The sequence below is a fragment of the Salmo salar genome, chromosome ssa08, assembly GCF_905237065.1.
Source record: "Salmo salar chromosome ssa08, Ssal_v3.1, whole genome shotgun sequence".
NCBI lineage: Eukaryota > Metazoa > Chordata > Actinopteri > Salmoniformes > Salmonidae > Salmo > Salmo salar.
This window is the reverse complement of record NC_059449.1, coordinates 27,181,214-27,194,886: the sequence shown is the minus strand read 5'-3', so window position 1 is coordinate 27,194,886 and position 13,673 is coordinate 27,181,214. Positions and strand designations below refer to the sequence as shown.

At 49.3% G+C, this 13,673-nt stretch overlaps 1 protein-coding gene across 1 annotated transcript in view; it reads left to right on the top strand.

Moving 5' to 3' along the window:
* maml3 (mastermind-like transcriptional coactivator 3) overlaps nucleotides 1–13,367 on the top strand; it is a 266,132-nt gene extending 252,765 nt beyond the window's left edge. The window contains exons 7-10 of the mRNA XM_045723115.1: nucleotides 7,112–7,403; nucleotides 10,089–10,173; nucleotides 12,864–13,007; nucleotides 13,249–13,367. Coding sequence (XP_045579071.1) covers nucleotides 7,112–7,403; nucleotides 10,089–10,173; nucleotides 12,864–13,007; nucleotides 13,249–13,367 — 640 coding nt within the window. The remainder of the gene's footprint in view (nucleotides 1–7,111; nucleotides 7,404–10,088; nucleotides 10,174–12,863; nucleotides 13,008–13,248) is intronic.
* The last annotated feature ends 306 nt before the right edge of the window (nucleotides 13,368–13,673 follow it).

The following is a 13,673-nucleotide window of genomic DNA, read 5'->3' as shown; positions in this document are numbered from 1 at the left end:
GACTGTATGGAGGGTGAAGACTAGGACTGTATGGAGGGTGAAGACTAGGACTGTATGGAGGGTGAAGACTAGGACTGTATGGAGGGAGAACACTAGGACTGTATGGAGGGTGAAGACTAGGACTGTATGGAGGGAGAACACTAGGACTGTATGGAGGGAGAACACTAGGACTGTATGGAGGGTGAAGACTAGGACTGTATGGAGGGTGAAGACTAGGACTGTATGGAGGGTGAAGACTAGGACTGTGTGGAGGTAGAAGACTAGAACTGTATGGAGGGAGAACACTAGGACTGTATGGAGGGAGAACACTAGGACTGTATGGAGGGTGAAGACTAGGACTGTATGGAGGGTGAAGACTAGGACTGTATGGAGGGTGAAGACTAGGACTGTATGGAGGGAGAACACTAGGACTGTATGGAGGGAGAACACTAGGACTGTATGGAGGGTGAAGACTAGGACTATGGAGGGAGAACACTAGGACTGTATGGAGGGTGAAGACTAGGACTGTATGGAGGGTGAAGACTAGGACTGTATGGAGGGTGAAGACTAGGACTGTGTGGAGGTAGAAGACTAGAACTGTATGGAGGGTGAACACTAGGACTGTATGGAGGGTGAAGACTAGGACTGTATGGAGGGAGAACACTAGGACTGTATGGAGGGTGAAGACTAGGACTGTATGGAGGGAGAACACTAGGACTGTATGGAGGGTGAAGACTAGGACTGTATGGAGGGTGAAGACTAGGACTGTATGGAGGGTGAAGACTAGGACTGTGTGGAGGTAGAAGACTAGAACTGTATGGAGGGAGAACACTAGGACTGTATGGAGGGTGAAGACTAGGACTGTATGGAGGGTGAAGACTAGGACTGTATGGAGGGAGAACACTAGGACTGTATGGAGGGTGAAGACTAGGACTGTATGGAGGGAGAACACTAGGACTGTATGGAGGGAGAACACTAGGACTGTATGGAGGGTGAAGACTAGGACTGTATGGAGGGAGAACACTAGGACTGTATGGAGGGTGAAGACTAGGACTGTATGGAGGGAGAACACTAGGACTGTATGGAGGGTGAAGACTAGGACTGTATGGAGGGTGAAGACTAGGACTGTATGGAGGGAGAACACTAGGACTGTATGGAGGGTGAAGACTAGGACTGTATGGAGGGTGAAGACTAGGACTGTGTGGAGGTAGAAGACTAGAACTGTATGGAGGGAGAACACTAGGACTGTATGGAGGGAGAACACTAGGACTGTATGGAGGGTGAAGACTAGGACTGTATGGAGGGTGAAGACTAGGACTGTATGGAGGGTGAAGACTAGGACTGTATGGAGGGAGAACACTAGGACTGTATGGAGGGTGAAGACTAGGACTGTATGGAGGGTGAAGACTAGGACTGTATGGAGGGAGAACACTAGGACTGTATGGAGGGTGAAGACTAGGACTGTATGGAGGGTGAAGACTAGGACTGTATGGAGGGAGAACACTAGGACTGTATGGAGGGTGAAGACTAGGACTGTATGGAGGGTGAAGACTAGGACTGTATGGAGGGGAGAACACTAGGACTGTATGGAGGGTGAAGACTAGGACTGTATGGAGGGTGAAGACTAGGACTGTATGGAGGGAGAACACTAGGACTGTATGGAGGGTGAAGACTAGGACTGTATGGAGGGAGAACACTAGGACTGTATGGAGGGAGAACACTAGGACTGTATGGAGGGTGAAGACTAGGACTGTATGGAGGGTGAAGACTAGGACTGTATGGAGGGTGAAGACTAGGACTGTGTGGAGGTAGAAGACTAGAACTGTATGGAGGGAGAACACTAGGACTGTATGGAGGGAGAACACTAGGACTGTATGGAGGGTGAAGACTAGGACTGTATGGAGGGTGAAGACTAGGACTGTATGGAGGGTGAAGACTAGGACTGTATGGAGGGAGAACACTAGGACTGTATGGAGGGAGAACACTAGGACTGTATGGAGGGTGAAGACTAGGACTATGGAGGGAGAACACTAGGACTGTATGGAGGGTGAAGACTAGGACTGTATGGAGGGTGAAGACTAGGACTGTATGGAGGGAGAAGACTAGGACTGTATGGAGGGTGAAGACTAGGACTGTATGGAGGGTGAAGACTAGGACAGTGTGGAGGTAGAAGACTAGGACTGTATGGAGGGAGAACACTAGGACTGTATGGAGGGTGAAGACTAGGACTGTATGGAGGGTGAAGACTAGGACTGTATGGAGGGTGAAGACTAGGACTGTATGGAGGGTGAAGACTAGGACTGTATGGAGGGTGAAGACTAGGACTGTATGGAGGGAGAACACTAGGACTGTATGGAGGGTGAAGACTAGGACTGTATGGAGGGTGAAGACTAGGACTGTATGGAGGGAGAACACTAGGACTGTGTGGAGGGAGAAGACTAGGACTGTATGGAGGGAGAAGACTAGGACTGTATGGAGGGTGAAGACTAGGACTGTATGGAGGGTGAAGACTAGGACTGTATGGAGGGTGAAGACTAGGACTGTATGGAGGGAGAAGACTAGAACTGTATGGAGGGTGAAGACTAGGACTGTATGGAGGGAGAACACTAGGACTGTATGGAGGGTGAAGACTAGGACTGTGTGGAGGGAGAAGACTAGGACTGTATGGAGGGAGAACACTAGGACTGTATGGAGGGTGAAGACTAGGACTGTATGGAGGGTGAAGACTAGGACTGTATGGAGGGTGAAGACTAGGACTGTATGGAGGGAGAACACTAGGACTGTATGGAGGGTGAAGACTAGGACTGTATGGAGGGTGAAGACTAGGACTGTATGGAGGGTGAAGACTAGGACTGTGTGGAGGTAGAAGACTAGAACTGTATGGAGGGTGAACACTAGGACTGTATGGAGGGTGAAGACTAGGACTGTATGGAGGGAGAACACTAGGACTGTATGGAGGGTGAAGACTAGGACTGTATGGAGGGAGAACACTAGGACTGTATGGAGGGTGAAGACTAGGACTGTATGGAGGGTGAAGACTAGGACTGTATGGAGGGTGAAGACTAGGACTGTGTGGAGGTAGAAGACTAGAACTGTATGGAGGGAGAACACTAGGACTGTATGGAGGGTGAAGACTAGGACTGTATGGAGGGTGAAGACTAGGACTGTATGGAGGGAGAACACTAGGACTGTATGGAGGGTGAAGACTAGGACTGTATGGAGGGAGAACACTAGGACTGTATGGAGGGAGAACACTAGGACTGTATGGAGGGTGAAGACTAGGACTGTATGGAGGGAGAACACTAGGACTGTATGGAGGGTGAAGACTAGGACTGTATGGAGGGAGAACACTAGGACTGTATGGAGGGTGAAGACTAGGACTGTATGGAGGGTGAAGACTAGGACTGTATGGAGGGAGAACACTAGGACTGTATGGAGGGTGAACACTAGGACTGTATGGAGGGTGAAGACTAGGACTGTATGGAGGGAGAACACTAGGACTGTATGGAGGGTGAAGACTAGGACTGTATGGAGGGAGAACACTAGGACTGTATGGAGGGAGAACACTAGGACTGTATGGAGGGAGAACACTAGGACTGTATGGAGGGAGAAGACTAGGACTGTATGGAGGGAGAAGACTAGGACTGTATGGAGGGTGAAGACTAGGACTGTATGGAGGGTGAAGACTAGGACTGTATGGAGGGAGAACACTAGGACTGTATGGAGGGTGAACACTAGGACTGTATGGAGGGAGAACACTAGGACTGTATGGAGGGTGAAGACTAGGACTGTATGGAGGGTGAAGACTAGGACTGTATGGAGGGAGAACACTAGGACTGTATGGAGGGAGAACACTAGGACTGTATGGAGGGAGAGGACTAGGACTGTATGGAGGGTGAACACTAGGACTGTATGGAGGGAGAACACTAGGACTGTATGGAGGGTGAAGACTAGGACTGTATGGAGGGTGAAGACTAGGACTGTATGGAGGGAGAAGACTAGGACTGTATGGAGGGAGAAGACTAGGACTGTATGGAGGGAGAACACTAGGACTGTATGGAGGGAGAACACTAGGACTGTATGGAGGGAGAACACTAGGACTGTATGGAGGGTGAAGACTAGGACTGTATGGAGGGTGAAGACTAGGACTGTATGGAGGGAGAACACTAGGACTGTATGGAGGGTGAAGACTAGGACTGTATGGAGGGTGAAGACTAGGACTGTATGGAGGGTGAAGACTAGGACTGTATGGAGGGTGAACACTAGGACTGTATGGAGGGTGAAGACTAGGACTGTATGGAGGGTGAAGACTAGGACTGTATGGAGGGTGAAGACTAGGACTGTATGGAGGGTGAAGACTAGGACTGTATGGAGGGTGAAGACTAGGACTGTATGGAGGGAGAACACTAGGACTGTATGGAGGGTGAAGACTAGGACTGTATGGAGGGTGAAGACTAGGACTGTATGGAGGGTGAAGACTAGGACTGTATGGAGGGAGAAGACTAGGACTGTATGGAGGGTGAAGACTAGGACAGTGTGGAGGGAGAAGACTAGGACTGTATGGAGGGTGAAGACTAGGACTGTATGGAGGGAGAACACTAGGACTGTATGGAGGGTGAAGACTAGGACTGTATGGAGGGTGAAGACTAGGACTGTATGGAGGGTGAAGACTAGGACTGTATGGAGGGTGAAGACTAGGACTGTATGGAGGGTGAAGACTAGGACTGTATGGAGGGTGAAGACTAGGACTGTATGGAGGGTGAAGACTAGGACTGTATGGAGGGAGAAGACTAGGACTGTATGGAGGGTGAAGACTAGGACAGTGTGGAGGGAGAAGACTAGGACTGTATGGAGGGTGAAGACTAGGACTGTATGGAGGGTGAAGACTAGGACTGTATGGAGGGTGAAGACTAGGACAGGGTGGAGGGAGAAGACTAGGACTGTATGGAGGGTGAAGACTAGGACAGTATGGAGGGTGAAGACTAGGACTGTATGGAGGGTGAAGACTAGGACAGTGTGGAGGGTGAAGACTAGGACTGTATGGAGGGTGAAGACTAGGACTGTATGGAGGGTGAAGACTAGGACTGTATGGAGGGAGAAGACTAGGACTGTATGGAGGGTGAAGACTAGGACTGTATGGAGGGTGAAGACTAGGACTGTATGGAGGGTGAAGACTAGGACTGTATGGAGGGTGAAGACTAGGACTGTGTGAAGGGAGAAGACTAGGACTGTATGGAGGGTGAGAGGAGGACTGTATGGAGGGAGAGAGGAGGACTGTATGGAGGGAGAGAGGAGGACTGTATGGAGGGAGAGAGGAGGACTGTATGGAGGGTGAGAGGAGGACTGTATGGAGGGAGAGAGGAGGACTGTATGGAGGGTGAGAGGAGGACTGTATGGAGGGAGAGAGGAGGGTTCTGTGTAGGGATATCTGGTTGAACAGTGTTACAGTAAACCATCCAGGGGTTTAAGCTAATAGTTTGTGGGTATATGTACCGTCACAGCATCGTGTTGTCTCTCACCCTGCTCTGTACCGTCACAGCACCGTGTTGTCTCTCACCCTGCTCGTACCGTCACAGCACCGTGTTGTCTCTCACCCTGCTCTGTACCGTCACAGCACCGTGTTGTCTCTCACCCTGCTCTGTACCGTCACAGCACCGTGTTGTCTCTCACCCTGCTCTGTACCGTCACAGCACCGTGTTGTCTCTCACCCTGCTCGTACCGTCACAGCACTGTGTTGTCTCTCACCCTGCTCTGTACCGTCACAGCACTGTGTTGTCTCTCACCCTGCTCTGTACCGTCACAGCACCGTGTTGTCTCTCACCCTGCTCTGTACCGTCACAGCACCGTGTTGTCTCTCACCCTGCTCTGTACCGTCACAGCACTGTGTTGTCTCTCACCCTGCTCGTACCGTCACAGCATCGTGTTGTCTCTCACCCTGCTCTGTACCGTCACAACACCGTGTTGTCTCTCACCCTGCTCTGTACCGTCACAGCACTGTGTTGTCTCTCACCCTGCTCGTACCGTCACAGCATCGTGTTGTCTCTCACCCTGCTCTGTACCGTCACAGCACCGTGTTGTCTCTCACCCTGCTCTGTACCGTCACAGCACCGTGTTGTCTCTCACCCTGCTCTGTACCGTCACAGCACCGTGTTGTCTCTCACCCTGCTCTGTACCGTCACAGCACCGTGTTGTCTCTCACCCTGCTCTGTACCGTCACACCACCGTGTTGTCTCTCACCCTGCTCTGTACCGTCACAGCACCGTGTTGTCTCTCACCCTGCTCTGTACCGTCACAGCACCGTGTTGTCTCTCACCCTGCTCTGTACCGTCACAGCACCGTGTTGTCTCTCACCCTGCTCTGTACCGTCACAGCACCGTGTTGTCTCTCACCCTGCTCTGTACCGTCACAGCACCGTGTTGTCTCTCACCCTGCTCTGTACCGTCACAGCACCGTGTTGTCTCTCACCCTGCTCTGTACCGTCACAACACCGTGTTGTCTCTCACCCTGCTCTGTACCGTCACAGCACCGTGTTGTCTCTCACCCTGCTCTGTACCGTCACAGCACCGTGTTGTCTCTCACCCTGCTCTGTACCGTCACAGCATCGTGTTGTCTCTCACCCTGCTCTGTACCGTCACAACACCGTGGGCAGAGTTATTTTAGGGATTAGGCAGGCTAAGTGTTAAAGACGTCAGATAAGCGTTGCCTGGGGGTTACTAATGTTACGTTAAAGCTACAAGGGAAGTCTGGATCCACATGTGTCTTGACACATCATGGTGTCTGTCTCACTCTGTGTTACTATAGACTACTACTAGGCCCAGAGACGGGTCTAGCTAGCCTGGTCCCTGATTGGTTTGTGCTTTTGTCTGCTCCCTATTGTCATTGTGGAGCTAAAGAGAGCAGAACCTGACTGGCACCCAGGCTAAGGTCGAGCTACAACATGCTTTAATCCCCTGACTGAGACGTGGTATTTGACAGAACACGTTGGTGACTGTTAGATGCTAAGCCCACTATAAGACCTGACAGACAGCATCATTCTGGAATGTAGTCTCAACATATTTTTAGGAGCTCAAATTGGATAATCAGTTCACTGACTGACTGGTTCCAACAGTCGACTACTTCATCTCAACTCCAGGTCTGACGACGGAGGTGGCCTGTCGTTCCTCAACTCCAGGTCTGACGACGGAGGTGGCCTGTCGTTCCTCAACTCCAGGTCTGACGACGGAGGTGGCCTGTCGTTCCTCAACTCCAGTTCTGACGACGGAGGGGGCCTGTGGTTCCTCAACTCCAGGTCTGACGACGGAGGTGGCCTGTCGTTCCTCAACTCCAGGTCTGACGACGGAGGTGGCCTGTCGTTCCTCAACTCCAGTTCTGACGACGGAGGTGGCCTGTGGTTCGCTGCTCAATGTGCTGTCTACAGTCTCTTGGTAGAACCCTGTCTCTTAGCTTGTGGTAGGTGATTAGCTTAGATTAAGTCAATCAAAGAGTCTACTTTGGCCTAAAGAGTGTGACTTCTCAGTGAAGCGTGTGTGTGGCCTCTTCTACTTTGATCTTAGCTAATGTGAGCAGAATATGTGAAAGGTTTCAGTGTCGTCACCATTAGTGATATTAAGAGGACATCCACAGAAGTGCCATCTGGTAACCCCCCTTTCTCTCCCCCTCTCTCTCCTCCCTGCCTCCCTCGTTCTTCCACCCTCTCTCTGCTAGTAGCTCCCAGTCTGCTCTCCCTCCCTCTCTCCCCCTCTCCCCTGTAGCGATTAAGCAACACAGCGTGATACTAAATATAGCTTCTATTCGAGAGGAAAGCGGAGGTAATTTAGCTGTGTTTTAGACTCTGACACACACACACACACACACACACACACACACACACACACACACGAGTGGCCAGTCCGCAGTAGCAGCATAATGGATGAGATTAGAAATGAGTTTAATAGTCACATGTACAGGGTTAAAGGTGTCATTACAGGGTACGGAGAAATCCTTGCACTCCAAAAAAAGTGAAAGAAAACAATATATATATGTACAGTCGTGGCCAAAAGTTTTGAGAATGACACAAATATTAATGTTCACAAAGTTTGCTGCTTCAGTGTCTTTAGACATTTTTGTCAGATGTTACTATGGAATACTGAAGTATAATTACAAGCATTTCATAAGTGTCAAAGGCTTTTATTGACAATTACATGAAGTTGATGCAAAGAGTCAATATTTGCAATGTTGACCCTTCTTTTTCAAGACCTCTGCAATCCGCCCTGGCATGCTGTCAATTAACTTCTGGGCCACATCCTGACTGATGGCAGCCCTTTCTTGCATAATCAATGCTTGGAGTTTGTCAGAATTTGTGGGTTTTTGTTTGTCCACCCTTCTCTTCAGGATTGACCACAAGTTCTCAATGGGATTAAGGTCTGGGGAGTTTCCTGGCCATGGACCCAAAATATCGATGTTTTGTACCCCGAGCCACTTAGTTATCACTTTTGCCTTATGGCAAGGTGCTCCATCATGCTGGAAAAGGCATTGTTCGTCACCAAACTGTTCCTGGATGGTTGGGAGAAGTTGCTCTCGGAGGATGTGTTGGTACCATTCTTTATTCATGGCTGTGTTCTTAGGCAAAATTGTGAGTGAGCCCACTCCATTGGCTGAGAAGCAACCCCACACATGAATGGTCTCAGGATGCTTTACTGTTGGCATGACACAGGACTGATGGTAGCGCTCACCTTGTCTTCTCCGGACAAGATTTTTTCCGGATGCCCCAAACAATCAGAAAGGGGATTCATCAGAGAAAATTACTTTACCCCAGTCCTCAGCAGTCCAATCCCTGTACCTTTTGCAGAATATCAGTCTGTCCCTGATGTTTTTCCTGGAGAGAAGTGGCTTCTTTGCTGCCATTCTTGACACCAGGCCACCCTCCAAAAGTCTTCGCCTCACTGTGCATGCAGATACACTCACACCTGCCTGCTGCCATTCCTGAACAAGCACTGTACTGGTGGTGCCCCGATCCCGCAGCTGAATCAACTTTAGGAAACGGTCCCGGCGCTTGCTGGACTTTCTTGGGCGCCCTGAAGCCTTCTTCACAACAATTGAACCGCTCTTCTTGAAGTTCTTGATGATCCGATAAATGGTTGATTAAGGTGCAATCTTACTGGCAGCGATATCCTTGCCTGTGAAGCCCTTTTTGTGCAAAGCAATGATGATGGCACGTGTTTCCTTGCAGGTAACCATGGTTGACAGAGGAAGAACAATGATTCCAAGCACCACCCTCCTTTTGAAGCTTCAAGTCTGTTATTCGAACTCAATCAGCATGACAGAGTGATCACCAGCCTTGTCCTCGTCAACACTCACACCTGTGTTAACGAGAGAATCACTGACATGATGTCAGCTGGTCCTTTTGTGGCAGGGCTGAAATGCAGTGGAAATGTTTTTGGGGGATTCAGTTCATTTGCATTGCAAAGAGTGACTTTGTAATTAATTGCAATTCATCTGATCACTCTTCATAACATTCTGCAGTATATGCAAATTGCCATCATACAAACTGAGGCAGCAGACACAAATATTAATTTTAATTCTCAAAACTTTTGGCCACGACTCGTATGTATGTAATGAATGGATGGATGGATGGAACACTGTTCAATCCCTACACACACACAGTACCAGTCAAAAACTTTAGAACACCTAATCCTTCCAGGGTTTTTCTTTATTTTTACTATTTTCTACATTGTAGAATAATAGTGAAGACATCAAAACTATGTAATAACAGATAGGGAATCATGTAGTAACCAAAACAAAGTGTTAAACAAATGAAAATATATTTTATATTTGAGATTCTTCAGGGTGGCCAGCCTTTGCCTTGATGACAGCATTGCACACTCTTGGCATTCATATCAGGGTCTTTTGTCAACACTTTTGTCTCACTTCCCCCCTCTTGGTATTGGTAAGACAGCTTTTCTGAGGTAAATGAATAAAGAATGCTTTTCTACCGTGACAGATCCTGACTTGCACAAACCACATTGTCACTGACTCTCTGAATCATTGTCTTTGGAGTGGGAGGTGCATGCAGGCTTTCAGCCATTCAAAACACCTGGAAGATCAACTATTTTCTCTCTTCCTCTCCCCAGCGATGTTACCCACACAAGCAGTACAGAAACGGACTCAAGTTCTGCAAGCAGATCCTGTCCAACCCCAAGTTCACAGAACATGGAGGTAAGGGAGGGATAGAGGGATAGATGAGATGGAGACCCCTTTATAAAGCCTCTCATTGTTTCTCTCTCCCTACAGAGACCCTGGCGATGAAGGGTGTGTGTGTGTGTGTGTGCTGGTGTGTGTGTGACCCTGGCGATGGTGGGTGTGTGTGTGTGTGTGTGTGCTGACTGGAGGCTGGGTCTAGCCTGTGTGTGTAGTGGTGGTGTGTGTGTGTGCTGACTGGAGGCTGGGTCTCAGCCTGTGCACACACACACCACCACACACACACAGGCTAGACCCAGGCTCCAGTCAACACACACACACAGGCTAGACCCAGCCTCCAGTCAGCACACACACACACCACCACTACACACACACAGGCTAGACCCAGCCTCCAGTCAGCACACACACCACCACCACTACACACACACACACACAGGCTAGACCCAGCCTCCAGTCACCACACACACCACTACACACACACACACACACAGGCTAGACCCAGCCTCCAGTCAGCACACACACCACTACACACACACACACAGGCTAGATCCAGCCTCCAGTCAGCACACACACCACAACAGACACACCGCAACACACATAAACACACTCAACAATCAATTTCACAACACATTTACTGAATTATCATGATAAAGACCAATTGAACGATACATTTGTAACATTAATGTGCACAAGTAAATGTTTTATTTTAAAATAACTACTAGAATGTTGTTGCTATCAATTGTCTTGTTAGCAGTAGCCCATATTAGCAGACTTAACTCATTTAAAACTTCACATCTCTAGTATTTATTTAACCTTTATTTAACTAGGCAAGTCAGTTCAGAACAAATTCTTATTTACATTGACAGCCTAGGGACAGTGGGTTAACTGCCTTGTTCAGGGGCAGAACGACAGATTTTTACCTTGTCAGCTCAGGGATTCGATTTAGCAACCTTTCGGTTACTGGCCCAACGCTATAACCACTAGGCTACCTGCCTCTCTAACCACTAGGCTACCTGCCTCTCTAACCACTAGGCTACCTGCCTCTCTAACCACTAGGCTACCTGCCTCTCTAACCACTAGGCTACCTGCCTCTCTAACCACTAGGCTACCTGCCTCTCTAACCACTAGGCTACCTGCCTCTCTAACCACTAGGCTACCTGCCTCTCTAACCACTAGGTTACCTGCCCCTCTAACCACTAGGCTACCTGCCTCTCTAACCACTAGGCTACCTGCCTCTCTAACCACTAGGCTACCTGCCTCTCTAACCACTAGGCTACCTGCCCCTCTAACCACTAGGCTACCTGCCCCTCTAACCACTAGGCTACCTGCCTCTCTAACCACTAGGCTACCTACCACTAGACTACCTGCCTCTCTAACCACTAGGCTACCCGCCTCTCTAACCACTAGGCTACCTGCCTCTCTAACCACTAGGCTACCCGCCTCTCTAACCACTAGGCTACCCGCCTCTCTAACCACTAGGCTACCCGCCTCTCTAACCACTAGGCTACCCGCCTCTCTAACCACCTAGGCTACCCGCCTCTCTAACCACTAGGCTACTCGCCTCTCTAACCACTAGGCTACCCGCCTCTCTAACCACCAGGCTACCCGCCTCTCTAACCACTAGGCTACCTGCCTCTCTAACCACTAGGCTACCTGCCACCCCATTTTACTTATCAGTAAAATGTCTTCCATAAATGGTTGTTGTCGTCCCAACTCTGCACCACACACAGGAGAGCCACACAGCCTGTTATCAACACACGTTGGTGTTTCTGTGTCAAGGTCAACACCTGAGTGTTCCAACACAACACCAGACCTGGGTTCAAATACTATTTGAAATAATGCATAATAGTTTGTCTGCGATCGGTTGAGTTTGTTTGGCTTAATGGACCAATAGAATAGTCGCAAAACTACAAACCCACCCATCTGTTTGTTCTAGGCATGCTAGAACACGAGGCGTGCTAGGACACGAGGCGTGCTAGGACACGAGGCGTGCTAGGACACGAGGCGTGCTAGGACACGAGGCATGCTAGAACAAGCACTCCAAAGTATTTTAATTATTTTTAATAGTATTTCAACCCAGGTCTGAGAAACACACCACATGTGGGAAGCTGAAGGACAAAGCTCCTAGACGTCTCCAGACAAGGTGGACGATGAGTACAGTGAGCTGCTGCAGTACCAGAACCATAGACACTACATAACCCTGCTATAACCTCTCTCTCCTAGACGTCTCCAGACAAGATGGACTATGAGTACAGTGAGCTGCTGCTGTACCAGAACCATAGACACTACATAACCCTGCTATAACCTCTCTCTCCTAGACGTCTCCAGACAAGGTGGACTATGAGTACAGTGAGCTGCTGCAGTACTAGAACCATAGACACTACATAACCCTGCTATAACCTCTCTCTCCTAGACGTCTCCAGACAAGGTGGACTATGAGTACAGTGAGCTGCTGCTGTACCAGAACCATAGACACTACATAACCCTGCTATAACCTCTCTCTCCTAGACGTCTCCAGACAAGATGGACTATGAGTACAGTGAGCTGCTGCTGTACCAGAACCATAGACACTACATAACCCTGCTATAACCTCTCTCTCCTAGACGTCTCCAGACAAGATGGACTATGAGTACAGTGAGCTGCTGCTGTACCAGAACCATAGACACTACATAACCCTGCTATAACCTCTCTCTCCTAGACGTCTCCAGACAAGATGGACTATGAGTACAGTGAGCTGCTGCTGTACCAGAACCAGGTGCTGAGGGAGGCTGGACTCTATAGGGAGGCTCTGGACAACCTCACCACCTACGAGGAACAGATCTGTGACAAACTGGCCGTCGAGGAGACACGAGGTGTGTGTGTGTGTGTGTGTGTGTGTGTGTGTGTGTGTGTGTGTGTGTGTGTGTGTGTGTGTGTGTGTGTTTGCAACCATCACACAAATTTGATTTCTTTATTTGGATCCACAAAGAAACCAAGACTGAAGCCTGTCACCGTCTCTCTGTCTGTCACTCACACCTGGAACACACACAGAGATCACTAACAGTGTATTCCCCCTGTAGGAGTTGTTTTTGAACCTGGATCGTCTGGATGAAGCTACTGAGGTCTACCGCCGTCTACAGGAGAGAAACCCTGAGAACTGGTCCTACTACCACAGCCTGGAGAAGGCCCTGAAGCCTGGTACGCTACATATACCCTACATAACACTGTTGTAACTGGTCCTACTACCACGGCCTGGAGAAGGCCCTGAAGCCTGGTACGCTACATATACCCTACATAACACTGTTGTAACTGGTCCTACTACCACGGCCTGGAGAAGGCCCTGAAGCCTGGTACGCTACATATACCCTTCATAACACTGTTGTAACTGGTCCTACTACCACGGCCTGGAGAAGGCCCTGAAGCCTGGTACGCTACATATACCCTACATAACACTGTTGTAACTGGTCCTACTACCACGGCCTGGAGAAGGCCCTGAAGCCTGGTACGCTACATATACCCTACATAACACTGTTGTAACT